Source organism: Leptidea sinapis, chromosome 8 (genome assembly GCF_905404315.1).
Source record: "Leptidea sinapis chromosome 8, ilLepSina1.1, whole genome shotgun sequence".
NCBI lineage: Eukaryota > Metazoa > Arthropoda > Insecta > Lepidoptera > Pieridae > Leptidea > Leptidea sinapis.
Genome location: NC_066272.1, coordinates 14,419,318 through 14,446,658, shown reverse-complemented (window position 1 = coordinate 14,446,658; position 27,341 = coordinate 14,419,318). Strand labels below are relative to the sequence as shown.

At 35.6% G+C, this 27,341-nt stretch overlaps 1 protein-coding gene across 1 annotated transcript; it reads right to left on the bottom strand.

Moving 5' to 3' along the window:
- Positions 1–631: 631 nt before the first annotated feature.
- LOC126965660 (sarcosine dehydrogenase, mitochondrial) lies at positions 632–26,205 on the bottom strand. Its single transcript, XM_050809366.1, has 16 exons — positions 25,957–26,205; positions 23,909–24,019; positions 20,454–20,596; positions 19,147–19,359; positions 18,899–19,022; positions 18,341–18,549; positions 17,836–18,019; positions 16,401–16,491; positions 15,281–15,533; positions 13,218–13,337; positions 11,105–11,247; positions 9,822–9,930; positions 6,362–6,510; positions 4,203–4,477; positions 3,382–3,548; positions 632–2,221 (listed from the first exon to the last, which is right to left on the bottom strand). Exons 1-16 carry the CDS (start codon positions 26,075–26,077, stop codon positions 1,895–1,897), a joined length of 2,739 nt encoding a protein of 912 aa, XP_050665323.1. The 5' UTR covers positions 26,078–26,205; the 3' UTR covers positions 632–1,894.
- Between the last annotated feature and the right edge of the window lie 1,136 nt (positions 26,206–27,341).

Here is a 27,341-nt window from a genome sequence, read left to right as displayed (position 1 = left end):
ACCTTCAAGAAAAGCGCGTACACCTTCCTTAAAGGCCGGCAACGCTCTTGTGATTCCTCTGGTGTTGCAGGAGAGTGTGGGCGGCGGTGATCACTTAACACCAGGTGACCCGTACGCTCGTTTGTCCTCCTATTCCATGAAAAAAAAATCGTCACGCATTGACAATTATTGTTCAGTAAGAAACTAAACTTTCGAAATAATAGCATATTATCCAAACTTTAAAAGGAATATGTAAGTGAAGCATTTCAGGTTAGTGTTCTTTAAATTAACAAAATTTTGTAACTAGATTGACATTTTTAATAATAATTGATTCAAAGCCGTTGTTCTGACCGTTGCCTTTTTATCTAGGAGGTACACATAAATTGATCGAAGCATAGACTTACAATATTAGGATTTAAGACTTAAAGCTACGGAATACGGAGTGCTACGGACTAAAGAGGAGCTATCCTTAGTATTATGAATATTAAACCACTAGCTAACGTTCACACATTGACAAATTAAAATTGGTCACCATTATCGTGCTATCGGGTCCTTTATATGCTAGTATATTCTAGGTCTATGGGTCGATGCGTTTATTGAAACTTAGTTAAACTTAAGTAATTTCATGCATATTTTAAAATGAAACAAATCATCATTTTTATACAAAAACATTTATTTTAACACCATTCATATTGGCACTTAACCAGTTGCCAAATTTTGATTTTAGACAGGCACACACTCATCCACACAATTACACGCACACAGGTTCTAACAGGTGATAGTTTACAATATATTATATTATAGTGTATAATGTTTAAACTATCACACCAAAATTTAGATTCTGTCAACAATGATAAAGACCATGCAAGTTAAATTAATTTGAATTTTAGTAGATGGATATATTTCGGTCTTCTGTTATAATTAAAATTTATTTGCGGCACAGAAAAAACAAGATTTAGATGGGGCCATCGGAACCAGAGTGGTGTATCTACATTTTAACTATAATTTTATTGCAACTAGTATGATCTTGAATTTATGAATTTTAATAATGAAAGTTTAATAACCTAATTTAATTTTAATAATGTAAGTTATTAAACTTACATTATTAAAATTCAGGTGGCTTAATTAAACCACCTTAAGACTACGCTAGTTCTACGAAATTGATTAATATTAACTGTTAGAAATTATAAACGTGTATTGTAAAAAATGTAGTAAGGTTGCATCACCTCACTTCGCGATTCTTTCGTTAGTTGATCGCAAGCGTCGATAGGTGCGGTGCGAATGTCGCGCTTCCCGCTTTCGAATTACGCAACCCGTTATTATCATGTAACCCGTGCGTGACCATAGGTTGCTTAAATAATTATTTAACTTTCGGTTATGTTTACTAAGTGGTCAATAAATAATAATATTTATTTTTAAAGAGAGTAATTTTATAGCAAGGTCATTTTCGTGTTAAGTGTCACTGTACTGACAACTCTGTCATTTGAAGTTTTCTAAATACATTCTGATTGATTTATTTTATTAAGATAAATATGAAATGTGAATATTAAAGTTTGATAAAACTTTTGTAAACTGATTACCTATTTTTTTTCATAAGCCTCATCTACCGAATTTCCGTGAGTTTGTAAATAGTAGAAACATGATATGTCATCAAGAAGTTTCACTTCTTTTCTGTGTAATCTGGAATATTTTTTATTTTAATGATACTTTTTTCTTTATATAGGTATTATCGCAAAAATGTCATATTTTTTATTATTTTTTAAGTAGGTATTATCGCAAAAATGTCACGTATTCGGGTATCATTAGCGTCTCTCCAGTTAAGATTTAAATGTGATCGCAGTCATGAAATTGTAAATAATATTGTGTCCGTGATATAAATTATCCAATGGTAATCAGCATACACTAAGCACAAATTCTATTCAACCCCGCCAGCTCTCTCATTCTGTCCTGCATGTGGTTCGTGTGTGTTTTCGTCCATTTTTATTTCACCATAATTACCCAAAAGTCTCAGGCCGTTCGGGTCAAACGGAGACTTGTAATGGAACGTTGCGTCGTATTTCTTACCCATTATTTCAATCTGGTATTTACCTTGTTGTAAATATTTCTTCGTAACAACATCTCCCTTATTTTCTACATACCCAATACCGATGGGTTTGTCAATATAATATCCATAGTCACCTCTACGCAAATAACCAACTATTTCTTCATTTCTGTATATAGCTTCCTGTCCAAATAATGGCACCTATAAATCAAGTAAAACGTATATTAATATAATATCGTCAAGGAGTAAATAACAGGCCTTGTCCACATACAAAAAACAAGAACGAACGAAAGCCTTGTCTCCCCTTCTCTTTCAGACACTTACACACATACACTCTCCTCTTCATTGCATAAGTTTATTTCACCGACATTCTTTTGCAGACTCAACCTTAAATTCGTATCGCTCCCTCCCTCTAAATAACGGGATAAAGGTGTGTGCTAAAGTACTAAGGATTATATTTCAAAAATTAAGTACCTACGCGTGTTTGATCAAAAAGCCGTACAAGTACGAGTCAATCTCGAAGGGTTTTTTTTTAGGACAATAAGGGACGAGACGATTGGGACGTTCAGCTGATGGTATTTGTGGATGTGAATGGATTTATACGCCCTGCCCATTACCCAAAAATTCTTAGTGGAACTGCAACTGCGCTCGTCACTTTTAGACATAAGATGCTAAGTCTTATTTGCCCAGTAATTTCACTAACTACGGCGCCGTTCAGGCCGAAACACATTACTGCTTCACGGTAGAAAAGAGGCGCCGTTTTGGTACCCATAATCTAGCCGACATCCTGTGCAAAGAATCCTCCCACTAGTAAATGTCCTAAGTCGCCTCTTACGACACTATTGGGCCTGGACTTCCTTATTCTTTTATGCGCCGGGGAAGCACAGGGCAAAAAGATTCTGTGTGGACGACCAATCTTGAACGATCAAGATAAACTACATTTCATTAATTTGCTTCCGAATTGTTTGTTGGATGAACAGATGATTAACAGCCATTCCCAATATTCAGTCTATCTCTTACTTGAGATAAAAATCGTAACCATCGTTGACTTTTCTGTCCCAATATAGTTATCGACGATAACTCATCTTATCCTTACACGCTGTCTGTCAATGGTACGACGTATAGCTTACCAGCGATAGAAGTTTGTATGGAAATTTCAATTCACGCGTCCCAATATAAGGCGATAAGAATGACTTATGAATGGGTATATTGGGACAGCTTCAGATTATTCACAGCTAGTTAATGACAGTAGAAGGTATTTATTTATCTCTATCTGTAGATAGTATATTGGGAACTATTTCTACCTGTGACAATCGTTAAATAATAAATGAGAAATCATTTAACATATCTTGCAGCCCCACCTTTTCATCTAGAGTGAAATAAACATATTTTTTCGTTACTCCATTTCTTTTGATCTTGGCCACAGCTTCATTACCAATGTAATCGCCGTCGTTGCGACACGCGAAACTCAGGTTGGCTTCTATTGGGTTGTCATCATTACGCAAATCGGTATTCCATAAGTGATAACCTGGTAAAAGGAATAAGGGAAATTGATGTAACACAGCTCAAGGAAATTAGGATTAAATATAATAAAAAAGTGTGTGTGTACGTATATGTATGCACTCAAGAAATTATTCTTCTTTGGCGTGATAAAAAAAATCCCCATATTTTAGTTATATTATTCATGAATTTATTTATTTGTGTTTTGTATTTGAATCCTAAAGGTATCAATTTTGAGAAAATAAATGCCCTTTATGCCTAGAAAAAACAATATTGTATTAAGGTAAGGTATTAAATATAACCAATGGGAATATTATTATACCGCATTGTTAAGTTAAATAACGTGTCATTAAATCATATTTTTTTTTAAATTAGTGAGAAAATATTTTTTTTTTATTTTAAAACTTGTACATAAATGGACATTAGATATAATATTGAAATTAATTTAATTCTCGTCCATTGGTTGTGGTTCAGTAGACATATGAGTTACAGAGGCTTGGTAGCTGAAGTATGATACAAATGGTCTATATGACTAGCTAACGTTAGTGTCGAATTTGCGTGACGGTGTGCGCGCATCGTAAAAATTCACTTTCATAACTTTTCCCTAACGCGCCAATAGTAGTATAACTTGAATAAATAAGGTAAAGTAAGAAGAAGAAATTTCATCAGGTTTGTAAGTTACCTTTTTCTGCGCTCAAAGAGGTCAAAGCCCTCCAGCCAGAGTTGGTCAAATCTTTCGCAGTTTTCAATGCCTTGTACACGGCAATAGCATGTGATGAGGGCACATGAAGCTCCCAGCCCAGTTCACCCGACCAAGCAACTCGCAGCGCTCGGCAAGTGTGGGTCGTCTTATCCGAAGAGTAAGGTGCTTTTGAAATATCTATGCTTCGGTGCGTATGGACGGGGAAGGCGTCATTTGATAGTCCGGCGTTTGTGTACCGCTGTAGAATACGTTGGCTGAAATTTGAAGTTAAGCATTAGGACAATTCCGGGTGTCCCACTTGTTTATATTTAAATAATGTGTAGTGTAAGAATTGCTCATAGTGGCCGCACTTTTGCCAAAGAGCGAACTTAAAGGAAATTCGATTGACGTATTGCCGATTTATTGGGTGGGACTTGAGAGTAACTTAATATCTTTATTTATTTAAATCGGCTTTTTTTATGACAATAAGGGTCGAGGCAAGCAGAACGTTCAGCTGATGGTAATTGATACGTCCTGCACATTACAATGCAGTGCCGCTTAGGATACTTGAAAAACTCAAAAACTCTGAGCGGCACCACAATGCGATCGTCAACCTGTCTCATTTTCCCAGTAAACACAATAATCCTTACACATTACTACTTCACGGCAGAAATAGGCGCCGTTGTGGTACCCATAATATAGCCGGCATCCTGTGCAAAGGAACCTCCAACTCGCTGCATAGGTTTTGGTACCTACTAGTGTTGGCTTGTTCGGAGGTCCTTTATCACGGTGCAGGGTGTTTGCGATAACGTCCCGTCACACACTACGGATTTGCGCTCGTAGTGCAAGCTTGAGAGCGAGGAGCGCGGGATGCGCCAGCGGTAACAAGCACGGTATCACTGAAAGTTTTGTGTATTGGCGTTCACGAGTGCACAAAATGTAGCTACTCACTATGTCCACTATGTAATCATTGGCACTTTGGGTCTTATTGCGAGTTGCGAGGCCAGAACCTTGTTTCTATTTCAATTAAATCGGCACCGATGAACAGCCAGAAAAGCCAATTTAAATAAACAAAGTTAATAATGTCTCACGAACGTTATAACAATTTAACTTTATATCTTTTTATCTTTTTTCTTATCCCAGTTTGCCGTTACGATGGTGAAGTAAGTACAATTTCAATAGTGAAGTAAGAATTAACATTGCTGAATCAGTAACATCAATCAACAGTCAGTAATGCAAAAGTGAAAGCCGAATTACATAATAGGTACATATATAATATTAAGTAGGTATATTTATTGTATTATACTGCCTATATTTACTTATTATTTACTTTTATTGTTCGAACTATCACCATAGACCTATCTTAAAATAAGTCTATCTTATACATACTTCTCAACACACAACAACGACACATTTAAGGACTAATGACAATGACGTTGTTACGTATACATATATAACTTCATTGACTAATGGTGTATTCATTGGCATGTTCCATATTATTTCGAATTTGTTTTATACGACGTGATTTTTATAAATGTATAGATCGTCATTGACACAAAGTATAAATATACAATCAACAATCAATAGCAATCGGCTGCATTTAGTGCTTGACCGACGGTCAGGGCTGACGTCGGTCGAGCGTAGCGCGTGACCATGCGCGCTGACCATGTTGCGTTTAATGCTCAGCTGACAGCAAACTTGTCTGCGCGTGTACGAATGCGAAGAAAGATGGATCCATTTTAAACCTTTTTAATAAACGTTGTGTATTATTGCGAATAAAAGACGGAGAAGATGTCATGTTGATGAGCGCCTAATTGAAGGAGAAATTTGTACAATGTATTCCAAACTGCCAGAACATGAATTTTTCTTTAAGATTTTTGATAATTATATTACCTACACACGCGCGAACGGTCGGCCACCGTAGCACTGGACGCACTCATTTATCGCCATAGCTCGTAAGCGGACCTACGAGCTCGAACCACGATTCTCGTCAGCGCGAATTAGCTCTACGCTCGTAGCAATCCATCGGCGCTGGACTGAACGAGCTCATATTATGTTTTCATAGATATAGCTACGCTCGACCGACGTCAGCGCTGACGGTCGAGCACTAAATGCAGTCTAATACATAAGCGAGAACAGATTATTGGACAATGACATACCTGTCAGGCCCCTGGATACCAAGCACGCACAGCTGTTTCGTGACGTCAGTAATGGTAGCTCGCAATTTGTGTTTTTGTATAATTCGCCGCATATGCGCCAGTGTGTGGTTCGCACTAAAACCGCTCGTCACGACGTAGTACCCTCTGCCCTGTCAATCAATTCATAGTAAAGAAGAGGAAACGTATGTAGCTCAAACATGTATTACATTTTTTATGATGTTTGAGTGGGCGGTTTTTTGCGGAAACTACTGAACCGATCGGAATAATACTTATACCATAAGATAAGTAGCGTGTTTTGGAAAAGGTTTTAGTGCTATGTTGGTGATTACTTATCCATAACCTATATTTTTTGACTTGGAAATAAGTATCTAGGTATATATTCGAAATACAAATAATTCAGTAAAGCAACTGAGATGAGCGGGCAAAACAACGTTTGCCGGGTCAGCTAATTTACAATAATAAACATATGTGTCTCTGTATCACATTTTGCCAATAAATTTATACATAGGCTACACTAAAAGTATCGGGAATGGAATATTTCCAATGTTCCTGTCATATTAAAATCTTTTTAATTGAAAACTCCTTGGTTTTAAAAATCGAATACCATTTATTTATTTAAAAAAAGATTCTCGGTCTTGTCACAAGGTCTTGTCAAACTTTTTTGTCGTTGAGAAAATGGAATTGACTCGAGAAAATTCTAGAGCGATGATTTATTATGACTTTCGAAGTGGTTTAACACAAAAACAGTGTGTTGACCGGATGATTTCTGCATTTGGTGATGAAGCCCCATCCAAAACCACAATTTATCGCTGGTTTGCTCAATTTCAACGTGGACGTGTCAAGCTCAGTAATGATCCCCGTCAAGGTCGTCCAAAAACTGCAGTCACCAAAGAAAACGTTAATGCTGTGCGTAAGCTGATTGAGGAAGATCGTCATGTGACATACCGCGAAATTCAGGCAATTTTAGACATTGGCATGAGTCAAATACAGATAATCTTGCATGAACAATTAGGTGTAAAAAAGTTGTTTTCCCGATGGATACCGCATTAGCTGTGTGAATAGCAAAAAGCGGCTCGCGTTACTTGGTGCGTCAGAACTCTCGAAAGATTCCACGCAGGATCCTCAAATGCTGTATACAACATCTTATCAGGTGACGACTCCTGGATATACGCGTACGAACCCGAAACAAAAAACCAGTCACGAGTTTGGGTGTTCGAAAATGAGCTAAAGCCAACAAAAATTGTTCGTTCACGGAGTGTTGCAAAAAAAATGGTGACCACGTTTGTCTCCAACACCGGCCATGTCGCGACTATTCCTCTTGAGGGACAAAGAACGGTTAATGCAGAATGGTATGCTAGCATTTGCTTGCCACAGGTCGTTTCTGAACTCCGTAAAGAGAACTGCAACCGCCGCATCATCCTCCATCACGACAATGCGAGTTCTCACACCGCGCACAGAACAAAAGAGTTTTTAGAGCAAGAAAACATAGAATTATTAGACCATCCGCCGTACAGCCCCGACCTAAGCCCTAATGATTTCTATGCTTTCCCTAAAATAAAGAATAAATTGCGTGGTCAGAGATTTTCATCACCTGAAGAAGCTACGCCTACAAAACGGCAATTTTGGAGACCCAACTTCCGAATGGAATGGTTGCTTCAATGATTGGTTCCATCGTATGGAAAAATGTGTCAAATTTCACGGAGAATACTTCGAAAAGCAATAAATACATTTTTAAATAGTAATGTTGTGTCACTTCCTTGATTCCCGAAATTTTCAGTGCCGTCCTCGTAGGTCCACGCACGCACACGCCGGGTCGGATTGTAAACATATACAAACTATCATAATATTATCTTTCCTTTGATATCAATGGTTTTATTTGTAGACCTTCAAAGGGCCGTATTGAAACCCAAATTGTAATAAGATCTGATATGGGTATCGGGACACAACAACATATGTGAAATATGAAAAAAAAATAGATAGCCGACGAACTAGCTTCCAAAACCTTCGCCTGAATCCTTCAATGGTGTTAGACCGAATCCGCAGACTCATAAAAAATCAGAAAATTCATGAACCAGCTAATAATGGGCTCGTGGACAACAATTGAAGGCAGGCAAAGCTGTGCATAGGCGCTAGGTGTCAATTACGAACAATCACAGGTTTCCTCTTTTGACATTGCAGGCTAAAAGACACCTATATAGTTAAAATTGGCCTCAGTGACTCTAGCCTATGCAGATTCTGGCAAGATACCTACGAGGACCCGCAGCACATCCTACTGGAGTGTTGGTCCACCGAATTAGTGAGAGCGGGGTGCCTTAGCTTACAAACAAAAATTTTTATTTGGTAATACACATCAGTCTAGAATCAGCTGATATTTTTTAAATATATCAAAAATACATACCTAAAAATAACCCATATACATTCGTGAAATATGGCAGCCAAATCTGTCTGTACTTAATTACCTATGTGTTGTACTTAGATCATTTATAGTGTTGCGTAGCAACGCTTCGAAGTATATAACGAGAGTTGTCAACAAAAAAATATTCGTAGCTCAGCGGAAAAGTGTTTACTTTAGACGCTGTAGACCCGGGTTCGATACACCTACCTGTGTACGGAATTTTTTGGGTTTTGTAAAGTTAATAGAAATTTCCAGTAAGTTCAGGATCAAATCGAACAGAAAAAAAGGGATGGAAAATGTGTAAGCAGGATAAAAATAGTTAAAAGAATTTTCTAGTACAATTTAAATTTAAAGATGGAATGGGGGAATCGTTTTGAAAATGGAACAGATCCGGGGGTATATAAGCCGTACTAAGCGTGGCCTACGGCAGTTCTAGTTCTGACTCGAAAGTGTAAAGAAGAAGAAGAAGAAGAAGAAGGGAAGAAGTAGTGAAAAGTGGAAGTGTTCCAAGAGAAGAAAGAAGAGACCTAGTGTTCGGTGCAGTATGACGCGTTGAAGGTACTGCCGCCCACAAAAGGAACAGCGGCAGACCGGCAAGTGCAAGTTCAGAAAAAGTGAACGCAAATAAAGACTCGTTCCTATAAGCGGAGTATTATTTCCAATCCCTGACCCACTCCCGTGTCAATTGGTGTCTAGATAGACTGCGACAGCTGTGAAAAAGTCGAAAAAAATTGAGGTTGACAGTTAACCTCTATTTTGATTAATGCACGCACACTAACACAAAGTGACATACATTGCGAGTGTAAGACGTAACTTCTCACGCACACTAAAGTAAAAAACCTGGCCTGTTTTCATCGGTTGTCCACCAGCAAGAGGCTCTATCTACACCTATAAATTATCTAAGGTATTGTAAATATTTTACTACTCTACTTTGGTTAGTTTTATGAAGGCACATAGTGATACAATCTGAAACCAAAGCCCCGGTGATCGGTGAACAATATCCTTCGCTTAGTTTTATTTTAGTAAAACTATATGTTAAACAAAAATATAAAGGGCAAAACTTACTTTGAAAATAGGCTCATGAAGTTGTCCACTTCCACTTCCGTCCAACACACTCACTGTTACATCAGCTTCTACTCCACCTTTCTCATTCAGCAGCAGGGAGTACACAACACTAAAACCATTGTCATAAATTTAAATCAAATCAAAATCACTTAATTCAGGTAGGTCACGGAAATGACACTAATGAATGTCAAAAAAAACTTTTTTTTCTTATTAAGTCTACTGCTACTTCGTAAAGGGTTGAGTTAATGAGAAGAAGTAGCAAGAAACTCATTCCCACTCTTTTAAATCAAGATTTACATTTTCATTATACATAATATGTAAAGTGATGCAACAAACTTAAACTAAAACGTCAAATAGCCAATGCCTTACACAAGTACCTGAGCCAAAAAAATGATGTTTTTATTACATTCATATTTAAAGTTCGTGTCATAATATTAATAGATATTATCATTCATCACAGCACGCGCAGGCTAGACTTTATGACGATGCGGGATTCGAATTTTTGTTGCAACACTTTGCATATATTGTAATTGAAATGATTTGTACTTAAAATTGAAAATAAGAATTTATAATACCTAATCTATTTTGAAAAGAGCAATTTAGAATTCTTGCTCGTTCTTCTCTAGGGAAATCTGATTTACCTATGAAATATTTTTGATTTGAAGCTGCGCCTCTCGGAATACGTCCTAGCACTCTTACGTGACGTATGATCCTTAAAACTTGGTATAATTGTCAACTCACGGAATGCGGCTACAGGATCTACTTTACACATAACCAAAGCACCCTTTCTTGTGTAATTTGTTATTATAATTTAACTTTTTGTTATTTGAAATCAGTTATAAACGAAGCCTTAGCAGATTTTATGAGAACCTATACTAATTAATTACTTTGAATTACATATCATGGCTCATATTTTGAGCAAAAAGCTTGGCATAAAATTAAACCTGAGAATAAACCAATAATATGCAAAATGCGCGTTTATATGCAAGGCTGCTTGATATTCGGAAAACTTCAGAATTATCATTGTATTGACAGTGTTGTCAGCGACATAGTCAACATTTTGCATATTAATATTGTGGTTTATTCTCAGGTATAAAATTATGGCAAGTTTATTTGTTAGGCCCTAAGGTTTTTTGATTATGAAGTTTTTCTACTAATTGATGCTCGACCTAAAGTGGAACTGCTATTGCATAATGTAATGTTATAACATTGCTCATCTCCATTCATAATAAGGTACTTTGAAGCGTTTCAGTTTCAAAAAGTGTCAGCTAGTATAAGCTTACCCATCCGTTCTTTTCGAAAGGTTGGCAGTGAAGGCCAGATCAGCTGTTCTCTGCGCGTCAGGACCAGTCAAATAAAACTTGCCGTAGTACGATAAGTTGAAGAGTGCGGCCGAATTCCGGGCAGCAAGAGCTTCTTTTTTGATCTACAAATAAATGTAATCAATTCTTAAATTAAGTCTATCAAAATCTGTAAAGCATCTTGTAATGCCCATGCATCTTTGCTATATGGGGCCTTTTATTATATATTGAAACGTCTTCACCGGGTAATAGTATATTCCTAGATAATTTATACGTCTAAGTAGACTATGACAGCTATGAACACGTCGAAAAAATAGCATCGATTTGTTAATCTCTATTTTCAGCAATGCACGCACACTGAAAATGACATATACGTATCGCGAGTGTAAGACGAGTCATACACACTAAAGTAATAAACCTGGTATTTTATCACGCATTGCCTAACAGCAACGGGCTCTATCTAGACGTTTAAATTATCTACGAGTACATTGTGATTCTTGAATCAGGAAAGTGGGTGGAATAACCTACACAACCGTGCATCACACGACATTCAATATAGTTGTGGGAAATAGAAATAAAAAAATCAGAACTATTTGAATTTCGAATGTTATATTTTTTGAATCGTTGCAACCTTCTTAGTAATAAAAGAAAACAATTAGCGGGAAATCATTTGTCAATGGTTTTTTTTATCACACATCAAGTTCTACGTACGTAACGAAAATGGAATTAAGTTGAAAATATTTTAGAGCGATGAGTTTTTATGATTTCAAAAGTTCTCTCTCTCCGCAAGACTGTGCCGCTCGACTTAAAAATGCTCTTGGGAGAGAAGCACCTTGCTGGAGCACCGTGAGGCGATGGTTTGTTGAATTTGAGATAGGTCGGGTTTCTTTACATGACGAATTTCGTGAAGGGCGCCCTACAACTGCCGTCAACGAAAATAATGTGGCTACTGTTAAGCGGCTAATTGAAGAAAACCCGCGGATTACCTATGAGACAATTCGAGGATTATTGGGGATTGGTATGAGCCAAATTCAGAAAATTTTACACGAAGAATTAAAAGTTCGGAAACATTGTTGTCGTTGGATCCCTCACGAACTGACAGCGGAGCAGAAGCGGGTTCGCGTGGAATGATGCTCACAGATGCCAATGAAGTACGACCATGGATATACTAATGCTCTTTATGACATTGTCACAGGAGACGTAACGTGGATTTATTTTTTTGAACCCGAAAAAAAACAGCAATGTTGTGAATCGGCGTTTGAAAATGAGAACAGGCCAACAAAAGTGAGACAGGCGAGAAACGTTGGTAAAAAAATGATCGCATTTTTTTTCTCAGCTACGGGTCCCATCAGAACAATTCCACTTGAAGATCAAAAGAGTATTATTGCCGAGTGGTATTCTACCATCTGTTTACCCAGGGTGTTAGAAAAAGTTCGCGAAAGACGACCGAAAAGCCGCCTTCTCCTACATAATGACAACGTTTATTTACACACGGCCAACAAAACTAAGTCATTTTAGCTTCCGAAAAAATACAACTCGTCACCCATTCCGCACATAACCCCGACCTTGCACGCTGTGATTTTTGTATTTTCCCCAAAATCAAAGATTTGATGAGAGTTGTCACTTTTACCAATTCCGAAGAGGCAGTGATAGCGTTCAATCAGCACGTAGAAAACATGCCTTCAGATCTGTGGTCCTCCGGTTTTAAAATATGATTCCATCGCATGAAAAAATGTTTCAAATGTAAATGAGAGTATTTTAAAAAGCAATAAACATAATATTTTCGATAAAACATGTTGTTTTTTTAAGTTACGCAAAACTTTTAGTGTGACCTACGTATATTAAATACCGTATAATAAAAACGAAAAATATCACGAGAAATTACATTTTAAAGGACTTTGTTTTGTAACGCCAAAGATGAAAAACTTCTTGCGTGCATGATTGTCAAATATAATGTTTTCGAGTATCGATTGTGTCTCACCTTAATTTCTTTCTTGAAATTGTTATTGAAGTCTAAGATTCAATTTCCTACCTTTCTATAATTCAATTAGAATACATACATTTAAAAATTTTAATATAAATTAAAACATCTTACAATGTCAAAATGTTTTGAAAATCCGAATGTGTATTCTCCTTTCAATATGTCCTCGTATCTCGTGTCCTGATTTCTTGGATAATCATGAGCACCACCCCAGTCATATTGTTGAACCCTGACCTGCAATAATATAAAATTACTTTCAATTATAATTAGTTATAGCTAATCATGCCTCCCCCAAAGATATCCACGACGATCGGTCCTGCTCTGCCCTCATCCAACGTATTCCGGCAATCTTGACCAGATCGTCGGTCCATCTTGTGGGAGGCCTACCAACACTGCGTCTTCCGGTACTCCTTTGTCCAGCAGTGTACGTCTTACGGCTGATGATGATAATGATGATGACAGTTAATTAAAAACTTACCTAGTCTAAGATATGTCTTCATATGTATGGCTTTAAAAAAGAAAGATACGAGCAAACCTTTATTCAACTATGATATCAGTTGTCATCTGAGGTAAAATGCCGAGTAATCCTATTAGTTTGGCTACACCGGGTCTTGAGAGTAAGTTCTGTATAAAATTGTGTGTGGAAATTAAACTTATTCGGGAGTCAAAAAGTGTTTTTTTAAAAAGGCCACCAGCTCGTCCATCCTAACAGTACGTACCCCAATAACACTGCTCTGCACTGGCCACCTATGATGTAAGATCGAATATCTTATATGCCTTTAATAACACTGGCACCCACACTCTTTCAGTGTGAACAGGTAGTAGTAACACTGAACAGACAGTTATTTCGACTGGCCCTAACACAACGAATACACACATAAAAAAAATAACTTTCCCCCACTAACGCAACATTCATAAATCTCGCTACGTTTGTTCAATAAGGGACGAGACGAGCAGAACGTTCAGCTGACGGAAATTAATACGGCATGCCCATAACAATGCAGTGCCGCTCAGGATTCTTGAAAAACCTCAAAAAATTCTGAGCGGCACTACAACAGTTGCGCTCGTCACTTTGAGACATAAGATGTTAAGTCTCATTTGCCCAGTAAGTTCAACACAATAATGTTTACACATTACTGCTTCACGGCAGAAATAGGCACCATTGTGGTACCCATAAACTAGCCGGCATCCTGTGCAAAAGAGCCTCCCACTGGTGTACTTCCTATTTTACACTCTGCATGTCCAAACCATCTCCACATTTCCTTGTGACATGACAAGTGAGCATAAGGGTCACCTGATGGTATGTGATCACCGCATACGTACCCTCTTACATACTCTCATATACCCATACCTCTTGTAACACCAGTGGAATCACAAGGGCGTTGCCGACCTTATATAAGCGTCGATAAACGTAGTGTATATGAATTTGAAAACCGAAATCATAACGTTGTTACTATACGTGGCGGGCGAGGATCGAACCGGGGGCTAAGTGGTGAGAGTCAACGGTTCAACATATAGCGCTCTAACACTTTAAAATCGGAATTTAACATTCTATGTGTCGGTGAATAATTCTACACTTGAAGATTATTGCTGATCTGTGGTTATCGAAGTAAATTGTCTTGAGTTAGCTATTCTGTGGTAGCCGTTTTTCTTTGTTCTATTCGAAAAACAAAAATCATTCTGTTCCAGGCTAACGAAACTCTCTAAGAAAAAGGTGATTCACTGGATTGAATGAGACGTTCGGTCTTTAAACAGGTTGACAGATGACGGCTATATTCTTGTAAAAAAGGAGATAACCGAAATTATAAGCAACTTTTCGCTTTCAAACTTAGCCAAATTATACTTTGTGGCAAACCGCGATACTGTAATTATTACTATTTTAAACTTATGTCAAATGACTAAACGTTTCAATTTAAATTTTTACTTAGGCAGTCCCACCCTTATTACGTAGTTTTTACATCCTCTTTGTTCTGTACTGGGGAGTCTGATTAGTAAGCCATGTGGTAAATAATACCTAAATTAGGTGATCATTTCCTCTTGGAAACAAATTGATTAACATTATGATGTTATTCAGTCATCGTTGAATATTGGTTTATTAAATTTCACGATTATTTCTGACTTTACGCCATTTCAAGACGCATCCTTAAGCTAGCTTAAATAGAAAAAGTGAAATGAACCTTTTCACCAGGCATAAAAAAGGCAGGTCGCTCCCAGCCGCCTCTCGACTGCATGATCGCTCCGTCTTCTACTAGCTCTTGATGCAGAGCGTCGTGGCTTGTATCCCGTCCAGCCAGAGGCTCATCGTTGGGGAAAACAATTGAATAGTTCTTGACATATGATTCGAAGCTGGCCTCGCGGGCCCAGTGTGCTCGAGACATCTGCGATGGGGTGAACCGGCGAATGTCGAAGGTAAACATGTTGTAATTCGGCCTGGAAAAGAGTACAATAATTTTTATATGCAACACATGTTCGAAAATCGCCTTCGTATTAAGGTGACTTCTCTTCTTGGTCGTTTTCGTCATTTCTGAAGGTCGTGTCCGTACATCAAAGTTTTTGTAAGTTGGTCACTAAAGCCTTCCACTCCTTTTGGTCCTCGGCTTTCCTTATTGCGGTCGTAAGTGGTAGGCCAGTGAGTGTCTTGATCTGGTCCGACCAGCAGCTGGGTGATCGACCGCATGGCCTTTTGCCCTCCACCTTTCCTGTGACTATCAGTTCGTCTAAATTACTGGGAATGCGTCGGGCAGTGTGGCCAAACTACCCCAAGATCTTGATAGCAGACTGTGGACAATCTAGTGCCAATGCGGAGTTGCTCCAGGATAGTCTGAGTAGTTTTTATTTTAGCCGTCCGCGGTTGACGAAAATGACAACTGGGTTCAAAGTGCGTCATTTATTAGATGAAATTATATACGAACGGAAAATTTGTATGAACAACTAGTAGCCCAACAGAAAACCAGAAAACATTTGGCATGTTTTCTGGTTTTGATCATTTTGTGAAGTAAATAAATAATATTAGTTTTTTTGTTTGTTTATTTTCATTTTTTTATAATTTTAAAGTTTTTTGTACCTACGTGTAGTTACTATACGTTACAAATACACATTTTCTTTTTTTTGGATTCAGAAAAGTAATATGTAAATCCAATTAATACGTGTTCTTTATTTGTCTTTTATATGGATATAATATATATAAGTAAACGTCTATTCCTAAATCTCTTGATAAGTCCAAAATGACAAGTTATTTTCAATGAACAACTTACGGTACTCTAATGGCCATGAAACATGAATTCTTCTTTTGCTTACCTGCCTTTGATAATCCATTCTGCCAGTTGAATACCACATCCAGCAGAAAACATCATCCCAGAGGAGTTGTAGCCACAATTATGGTACAAACCTTAAACAAGCAAAGAATATTAAAATTCATCATACAATAATATTTATTAACGTCCTTTTTTTTGAAAATATACTTTTAACAAATTAAATATAACACACAAGATAACAAATTGTGTGTAAAATTTATATAAGATTCAAGTTATGCTTCAAAACTAAACTATATTTTTTTAATGACGATAAAATAATAAATAAACGATATACTCGTATTGAATGCATCGATAAATTATTTTTAAATCTAATAAATTAATTAATTATAAGAATACAAATATAATATAATTATTTATAAATTATTAAATAATAAAGTAGCCCATATTATCTTAATCTTTAAAGGCGACCTATTAGTATCCTATCCGCGGGATACTAATAGGTCGTATAATATAATAAGTTTGGCCATAGCCAAACTATATTTGAATCTCTCATACATATAAGAGATATAGTTTTAAAATATATACGTATCTATTTTAACTATCACTTAGGCTTATTCGTCTCTGAACAACAGCAAACAGTCAATTTGTGAAAAATATATCTGTCACTCAACTTTTACAAAATCTTTTTACGTACTACCATCACCTTCTTTTACGGTGAACAAGTTGATTCTATATGAACGGATTTTTCTTAGGCTTTCGACAAGGTTTACTATGGACCCTTGCTACGCAAGTTAGAAGCAAACGGAATTCATGGTAATTTGCGTAGATTAATCTCTTCATATCTTGAAAATCGTGTTCAACTAGTTGCGGCCAAATACTTTACTTTACAATTATAGTCTAGAGTTCCACAGGGATCAAATCTCGGACTTTTATTTTTTGTAATTTTTTATTGATAAATCATTGGATTTAGTCACAAATAGCATCTGCCCATGTTAACTTTAGGATGATGAATTGAGTTTACAGATTGGTGTAACTGGTACATGATATAAATAGAATGTCTTTGAATGTTTCAAAATATAAACATAAAAAGAAAAAAACAAAGCAATTTGTAAGTACAAAATGTAGGGTAATTGAAAATCAGTTGTAAAAGATCTAGATGTATGAAGTATTATTAGAAAGAGAAATAAGCATCTTGGATTAATTTCTGAAGTTTTAAAACAACTTAGGTCACGATTTTACTTTGTTCACAGAGTATAAAACGATTATCGTACAGAGAAGGCATACTCAAATTAATCCATAGCTATCAGGAGAGGCTGTCTAAACTCAAAACATTATCTAATCTTAGGAGAACCGAAGAAAGTATTATCAGTTATTTATAACATAACAAATTCCATCACTGATTCGTCTTTTTTCATTAAAACACATTGCAAGTTCCTATATTACTATTTCTAACTAAAAATATATTATATAATTCTCACCAAAGAGGTTAGGATCTTCTCCCAACAATGGTTTATGGTCTGGCGTGAAGGACTCTGGTCCGCAAACAGTGCTCTTGACTCCGATGTTGGCAAGCGTTGGACACAGAGACGCGGCACTTTCCATGTGAACGTTGAACACGTCCCAATTAAGATCGTACAGGTGGAATTGTAAATTATCTGGAAGCTGTAAATTTATTTGTGAATTAAAAATAATTTTGAATAATTTTGTTTTAAAAGATGAGATAAACGTTCTGTACGTGATGATACAATGCGCCTAACCTACTACGATGTAGTGCGGCATTTTAGAAAACCCATAGTTATGAGCGGCACCACGATTGTGTAACAATGACACAAACCTTGGACCTAAGGTGTTTATTCTTTGCAACCCAGTAATTTTACTAGTTTCACAGCGCCGTTCAGACCAAAACACAATCTCTCGTAAACTAAGAAGGTACCTTTGAAGTTTCCAAAACCATGGCGAACTGTAGTTAAAATAAAACAATACCTGATCTAATATCAAAGGGTTATTCTCGTATCCGCCGATGTGACAGGACTCGCCCTGTATCTTGATGTACAGATTGACGTCATGGTCTCGCAAGTTGGGCGCGTTACGTATTTCCGGAATACCTTCCGAAACCACGTAAGCATGTTTAAACGGAACTAGGGGAAGGGCTGGAATTCCAGCGAATCTAGCCACTCGGGGTCCCCATGCACCTAGAATAACACAAATATGAATATTTAATATACTGCACTCAAAATCTCTTTATTTTCTCATTACTTGTTTATGAGATGACGAGACTTGGAAAATGCAAAAATCCCATCGGGGCTTGTAATTACTGAAACTTTAACATCATAATTTGAAAGTGACAAGCGCAATCACAAATTTACTGAGTAGTAATTTCACTAACTTCGGAATCAGTGCTTGCACATGTTGGTGTCAGAAAAAGGCGCCGCTGTGGTAAGTACCTAACTCATCTATCGAGAAAAGTGCAAATCCTGTGCAAAAAAGCCCCCTTCTGGTTAACTACTATTTAAATATTATGTGTTTATTTTTATTCCTTACCCGCACAATTAACGACACACTTCGTCTTGATAAACCCTTTATCAGTGTGCACACCCGTAACTTCTTTATTCCCAAGTAAATTGTGGCTATAATGAATGTCAAGTATGGCGCATTCTTCATATACCTGTGAAAAATATCGAATCTTAAAAAAAATTTTTTTCGGTGTCTTTTCATAGAGCCAAAGATACATGCAAGACATAAAAAATACGGGTATGTTTATCTGACTTGCATTTGAAACTATCACTTACTTTACCGCCATTCTTTTTGGATTCTTTTAGCAGTGCGTTGCATGACATAGATGGATCCACAGTGCCGTCTTGAGGAGAATAGAGTGCCATTTCGAAAGCAGATGGATCTAATATAGGAAATACTTTTTGCGCATCAGTCGGGCTGAGTACCTCGCTCGGTATGCCCATAGCTTTCCCCATTGTGTGCAAGCGAAGATACTCTTGAGTCCGGGCCTGAAATAAAATGGTTATTTAAAACGTCACAACTTGAAATGGGAACAGGTACACTGTACTTACTAAAGTAAGTATAAATGAATGAATGAAATTATTTTTAAGTAACATATTAAAAACTTTCTTATAAAAATTTTTTATCATAAAAATATTCTTTCACGAAGAGTTGGTTAACAATTAGTAAATATTATAAGTATTCATCGGAGCGACATCAGTTTGACGTCTTTAGGATTTTAGCCAAAGAACAGGTAAAAAAGGTAAAAGACCACTATTACCTACTCGACCACGCTAGCCCCTTACCAGTTGGACATCTTCACAAGCAACCATCAGGAGGTAAAAGCTTTGAAAATACAATGAGCTTCGAACAGGTGCCCCATTTTATCATCTCGGCATAGCATTAAGACTTTAATAAATCATTTTTAATCAATAAAATTTTTAGTACCTCCAGGTAATAGTTAAGGCTATCCCGTAGCATTTTATATAGTATTAAATGAGCTCCATGATGGTCGAAAATTTACATATACTTCTTTAAAAAGTTAAATTTAAAAATTTGTTTAAAACAGTTGCTTTACTAGAAAAATCACTGAGACTTCGTTGAAACAATTAAGGTGCCCATGGAAAACCCTGTTTACAAGGTAAGTATTCGTGGATGTTATCCTCTGATAAAAAGATATGAGACGTTACTCGGAAGAGATAACGGATAATCAAAATTACATATAAAAGACTTTCAAATGATGGCAAGTGAAAGGCCGTTATTGTAACAATGCGTTATCTTGAAACCCTAAAATTCTACACGGCACTGTTATTATGCTGGTCACCTTGAAACATAAATGATTAACATTAAAAGGCGTCGTGGTGGTTTCTATCTAGCTAGCATGCAGCGCAAACAACCCCCCACCCTTGATTCGGTGTTTGAAGTTGGTTGAGCTTCTCCGTCGATGATTGCATGTACAGTTAGACATATTTATCGTTCTGAAGTCCAGTTAATGCAGGACGAGCAGGCTAGATTGGGACTACTGTTTCACGACCCTGCCCATTACTAATAACATTACCAAAAAGGATAGGGACAATAGTAAAAAGTTGGTAATAATATTTACCTCATTACGTGATATAAATAGGCCACCGTTATTAATCCATCCGGCATATTCGCCTGTCTCCTTCTCAAGACTGTTATAAACATTTCTGGAGTCTTGCAGAAGCTTTACCTCCAAGTCGCTCGGGCGCAAAGACCACACCAAACCTATATCAACAAATATAATAAAATCGTAACAAAATAAAAACTTTACCTGGTTATATTAAATTTTTGAAGTAAAACTTCTTTAGGCGCGACTTGGGGCTAACTCAGAATTTTTTTCTGACGGAAGTAACGCTCAGTACAAAAGTCAATTGAAATAAATTATTTCAAGCCGTTATAAGCCGTTATAATTTAATGGTTTTAAAAACAATTTCAAATTGCTCAGTAATATTTTTTTTAAATCTCCAAGTTTTTTATTGTTTATTTATTACTACTATTGCAATAAATAATATAGAAGTTTTCAGAAATTCTCTGACATTCGTTAATTTGTTCTTGGTTTTTGTTTTTCCGTTTCCACTATTAGGATTGGTTCGAGCCCATACAGCCAAATTTGTTATTATTTAATAACAACGTCATATTAATATGTTCTAATAATAATATAACCTTCAATTTCTTATTATCAATTATATTATAATGAGTAAAAGTTTTAAAATGTGGGAATGGACAATGAACTGAATTATAAATAGAATATATTTAATGAAAATAATAATCAGTCAAATAAAAAAGCGGATAATTTTACTGTTTCATCAATAAATAAAAATAAAAGAGAAAATCAAGAACCTGATAATGACCTGACCTGTAAAAAGTGTAAGTGTTTATATTCTGATGAATAATAATATCAAAATATAACATTATATCATTCTTTGGAAAATATATAAAATCTCACTTGATAAAATAATATTAATTATATTATATACTTGCCGACCCCGCCGGCCTCGCTGGGCGAAGTTTTAAAAGGAAGGAACGTTGGAATTCGAAAATTAAGTAGCCATATAGGATAAATTTCGCATCAAATATTAGTAGTTTTATGTCGATACGATACGGTTTAGGATTGAAAATCAGACTTCGTACTGCCTCAATCGATAAATAAAAGACCTCAACTTTTGTATAAAATAAACTTAGAACAAAAAAAGGAAATTCTTTTTTTATTAAAACAAATGCTCGGTATGAATGAATTTTTTTTTAATATTATCAATCGATGCACATGATGTTGCTTACTTACAAAACAGAGTTTTCCTGAAAAAGTTTTCCTGGCTATTTATAAGGTTTCAAGTTGATATTGACATAGTTATGATACAGTCTGTTAATCAATTTAAAGCTTTCTGAAAAATCAAAATCGTGTTCTTTATTAATTTTTATATTTATTCACCTTTTAAATCTTCTCTGGACTTCTACAAATAATTCAAGACCAAAATTTCCCAAATCGGTCTAGCCGTTCTCGAGTTTTAGCGATACTAACGAACAGCAATTCATTTTTATATATACGGATTAATAAAGGCATTTTTTTATTTGAGGTAGAGAAAATGCCAACTTTGCTCAAAAGATGAAGTTATATCGTCAGCTTTTCCGAGAAAAAAAATACCAAGAAATCTAACAATGCTCTGAAGAGCAGTAATACGTGAGTGCTTAGTTGGTAACAAAGCTTTATTTAATGTTAATTTAATGTAATATATTAATGCGTCTGTTAATTATTCCTAAAGTTAATTATTATTAAGTTTTACTTCAATCGCGCGTAAAAATTACATGCACACACTTTTTTTTAAAGAATACTTTCTGTGAACTGTGTCTCATTCTACAAACAACAAAAAAATCCAAAAAGAACTTTATAGAATTAGTTTTGTTTATTTTCCTGTATGTAGGTACAGGCAAAACGCATAAACTACATAGAATAGGCTTAATTCTTATTTTGCACGAATACCAACAAGAGGTTGCAGGAGGCGTAGTATTTTTGCTGCTTTATAGCGTTCACGCGTACGACGTCGGGGGCTGCCCCCGACGTCGTACGCGTGAATTTAAGACGTAGCTTGTCACGCACACTAAACTAATATTTGTGGCCTGTTTTTATCGGTTATCTAACAGTTATCTATCTAGACGTATAAATTGAAATAATCAAATAAGTTCTGCTTGAAACCAATAAATATTATTACAAAGTTCTTTACAATAAGTAACAAAATAATTTCTTTTATACCACCTACCTACAATAATTATTGTTGTACACATATTCTTTGGTTAAAGAGTATCTAATTTGCTATTTTTAGGTGCTCTGCCTTTACGAACATGATATTAAGCAAGCAAATGCAAGTAAAAGCAGCTTATCAAAACAATAAGAATAAAGATTACTTGAGTTTGAGTACTTATACAGCTAAAAGAAAAATATTAACAGTAGGTAACTATTTTCACGCGTTCTTTAGTCTATGTTCTAGAAAACGTATTACCTAATCTATGGGTCAATAAGCATTCATTGCTTGTTTGTTGTCTCACTTATGCACAATTATGAAGAAAGTGCCAACAATACACGTGATTGTACATTATGTAATTAGACGACTTCTAGCTTACATTCTTAAATATACTTTTAGCATAGTTTCTACAACCGGTAAATATTATTCTCAAACATTAACTGGAAATTTGAGATCTTTGAGATTTTGATAACCTTCTTCGCCGTAAATCGAAATTGTTGTACCTACGGGCAAAATACATGTGAGCAGCAGCCGGCAAAACTTATGAAAATCCATATATGACGTGATTTAGCGACCAACAACCTAGCGAGTCTCTCTAAGAAAAAAGCTATTTACTCGATTGTATGAAACGTGCAGTCTTTGATAGATTAGCAGTTGACGGCTATAATCTTGTTAAAAACGGAGATAGCCGAAATCCACTACATTTCAAGCAACTGTTCGCTTTCAAACTTAGCTGGATTATACTTCGTGGCCAATCCTCATACTGTAAATGCTGCTATTTCAAACCTATATCAAATCACTACACGTTTTATACTAGACTATATTTAAATACTACTATTTCAAAACTATGTCAAATCACTGCATGTTTTATACTAAACTACCTATATTATAACATTTTTAAGGCAGTGCCGCCTCTTATTAAGTAGCATTTACATCGTCTTTGGCGGCCAAATTAAATTACATAGTCACAGTAGACACATGTACTATATGTACTGTGACATAGTGTCTGACATGTAATTAAAAATGGAACGAACTTTTAATCCGAAAGACTTGCTTTGCGAAAGAAAAATTTCGAACTGGCTTACAAATAGAAAGCATTATTGATTGTGATAAAAGGGAGGCCTAACATACATATTAAAGATTTTTCTAGGCCATAAACCTGACGGGGGTTTCTCTTGTAATCGAGTAAATTGAAAGATTTATTTATTTATTTATTATATACAGACACACACAGATGATTTAAATATTTTTCTTTTATTGTATTTTGGTTTGTATGCTATAAAATCTTTTATTTTCTTACCTGCGGTATGCCAAGTCGTCCCGCTTGTGACTTTTGCTCTTTCCAATAAAACAGCATTAACACCTCTTTTTGTGAGCTGATAAAGAGTATTGCAGCCAGCAATACCGCCACCTATTAAAATGTTACAAAAACAACGTCAACAAACAACAATTATCTTCTCTAGGTACAGCTATGACATTAAAGCTATCATTGCGTTAAGTATTCATGCGTCATAAAATACGATGTTATTGTGTAATATTTACGTATCCCATCACTATTATGTGATAATATACTAGCTGACCCGACAGACGCTGTTCTGTCAATAGAAAAAAATATGATTTAAGTGTTCGGGAATAATGTAGTCTAAAGCCTTTGGAACATGTGTTATCCTTATTTAATTAGTTAGAAATAAAATAATGGATATAGTATGTTACCCTTAAGAGATAGACATATGCGATCGCGGACTTTTCTGTAGATCTATATATGATACACACTTCCACTTTACATTATTTTGTTATATCTCAAAGGGCTTAGACAACGTTTTACGTTGAAACCTCCCAGACGCCTTATTTTTTACACATGTAATTACAAAGTTGTATACAAAAACTTAACAAATTATATTCTTAAACCTTCCTCGAGAACCAAGCTATTATTGATTGATTGGTGAAAACAGCATGAAAATCGGTGCAGTAGTTTTTGAATTTAGGACAGACGCAGCTGATGAGTTTATTTTATAATATGTAGTGATTTAGAATGTTATTATCACAGTGTAGGGATGTATACTTAGGTTTATATATTCATTTCTATATAAGTAGGAACATATAACTTAAAAAAAGCGCGTATACCTTTGTAAAAGTTCGGCAACACTCCTGTAATTCCTCTGGTGTTGCATGAGAATGTCGGCGGCTGTGATCACTTAACATCAGGTGATTCGTTCGCTCGTTTGTAATCATCTTCAATAAAAAAGTAGTGTCTTCCTTTTCATCAAGAACATAAAGTTCGTATAGGGTACGGTTTGGGTCGCTGTTTCAATTCACCGATATTTCTAATGCCTTCAGGCAGTAATTTATGGACGACGCTGGAATGGAACCCGCTCTTGAGTTACGTCCGAGCGCTGTTACCAACTTGTTACCGTTGTGATCGATGCGACACTTGGACATTTAGCTCAGTTCAGTCAACTCGTACAGTCATACAAAGTGATATTCCAAGTTTTCCATTGAGCGATATGAGCGACGCCAAAGAAAAAACTAATCAGGAAAACTAAAAATCTACAAAATTGAATCGTGACCCTGATATCATTTTCTTACAGTGACAATAAACAAGTAGGTCGAAATTAGCTTGAACATTCAATAGGTTACTGTTATCTTTTTTATTAGACACTCATAGTCCACACCATCAATTATTGTCATACAATATTTTTTGTGCAAATATACACGTAACTGTTTTTATGGTTTTAAAAGAATTATCAGCAGTGTGGGTCATAAGTCAATTCTGTCGATGGTACCATCTTAATGGATTTAGAAAATTTGAATTTGGAATACTTAACCAAAGAGCGGATATTTCGGATCAAAGTGGCCAGTACGAAAAGGTCAATTACTTAATAATACCAAATATAATTATAGAACCTAAGAATTATTCTGATTGTTTCTGTAGTTTAACCAAAGGAAAAAACTATCTCTGCAATGCTAGTATAGATTATAAAAAAAATGTATAAGTTTTTTATGGAAGAGGAGGACAAACGAGCGTACGGTTCACTTGATGTTAAGTGATCACCGCCGCCCACATTCTCTTGCAACACCAAAGCAATCACAGGAGCCTTTTAGAAAGGTGTACACGCTTTTTTTTGAAGCTTACTCATGTCGAATACGACAATAGCCCTGGGAACACCGCACAAGGAAGCTCATTCCACAGCTTGGTTGTACGTGGAAGAAAGATTCAAATAACTTTTGATTTGATGGGAAGAAGTAAGAATCTAGTCATAATAATAATTAAACTAACAGTATAAAAAGCTAAATACTTTATAATTCGGTTAAATAATAAGTATATTATAGATATTAAAGATAACTTACCAATAACAACAACATCAGCCGATATCGGCACCTCTCCTTGAGTCGTGTAATATCTTTTCAAATTGCCACTTACTCGTCTGTCTTTATACTTTTTCAAACCATTTTTCAATACTTTAAACATGTTTGAAAAATAAATTATCTAACACTTAGTAATTGTATAATCATTGGGGAATATAAATTTACAAATTTGGAACTGTTTTGTTTCGATAATGTCGTAAGCTCACTCTTATCATGAAATGAACCGAACGTCTTAGTTGACGACTCAACTATAAATAATTAACTGATTAATATGTTATATTAAATCAAGTTCCCCGCCCGGCTTCAGCTGCTTTGCAAACATTCGCAACAAATACATACCTAATTAAGACAAAGTTAAGTTTAACAGTTACAATAAATAAACGATTTGTTATGTTTTTAAAGTGATAACCTTCACTTCTGGGATTAAATGCACAAATAAAATTTGAAGACAAAATTTTATGAACGATGTGGGACTTGAACCTGTGATGTTTCGTGTTCCGTGCCAATCTAAAAAATTGTATAGATTTGTAAGAGCGACATTTCAAGTCAATTTCCTAATATGCAAATATTGGGGTTAATTAAGCAGGTTATCAACTGTAAAGTAGATCCTGTAGATGACGCCACAACCTTAAAAGTTGAACAAAGCATACAAGATTTTATCAACGATATGTCACTCGAACGGTTGGCTCATTTGGAAAGAGCGCTCTCACAGAACGCGAGAGGTCGCGGGTTTGAGTTCTGCATCGTTCATAATATTTATTTACAAATTTTATTAGTAAGTTTCAATAACTGTTCAACAAAATAACTTTTTTACATTTTTTTAAATTTTGAACATTTCTAGAATTAGGCGCTATTTTCGCAAATCCATAATTGCCTTAATGTTGAGAGTTATCTTAAAGTACTAGTATGTCAAAGTAAAAGAAACTTTATTCAGGTAGGCTTAAACTGAGCGCTTTTAAATCGTCACTATACAATATATTGCTTTTAAATTTACTAATTAACTTTTAAAACCATATGTTCGGACAAAGTTGAGCTCGTGAGAACAAACACATACAAAAAAGTCAACGGCCACTCTTTTATTATCAATCAATGATATTATAGTATTAAGTTATCAATAGAGTAGGTATTTTACAATGTCTGTAATATACATAAAAAAATAGTTTGTAAGGTGTTGCATCCAATACATGAATCGTGTTCAAAGTTAAAAGAGTTTTAAATATCAAATATTTCATAAAAGGTAATAGAGAATAAATTGTTTCAATATAATTTATCCTATATTGGATGCATCAACCTTAAGAGATTGAATTCATTGTTTGTGTAAGAATGTTTCGTGAACATGATGATCGTTATTACTGTCTATAATTAGT

Coding starts and splice junctions, on each gene's coding strand:
- LOC126965660 (XM_050809366.1), bottom strand. CDS start 26,077: ATGTTTAAAGTATTGAAAAATGGTTTGAAAAAGTATAAAGACAGACGA. Junction 18,550..18,898: donor GTGTGTCGTTAATTGTGCGG/GTAAGGAATAAA, acceptor GTGTTATTCTAG/GTGCATGGGGACCCCGAGTG. Junction 3,549..4,202: donor CTCTTTGAGCGCAGAAAAAG/GTAACTTACAAA, acceptor TCCTTTTACCAG/GTTATCACTTATGGAATACC.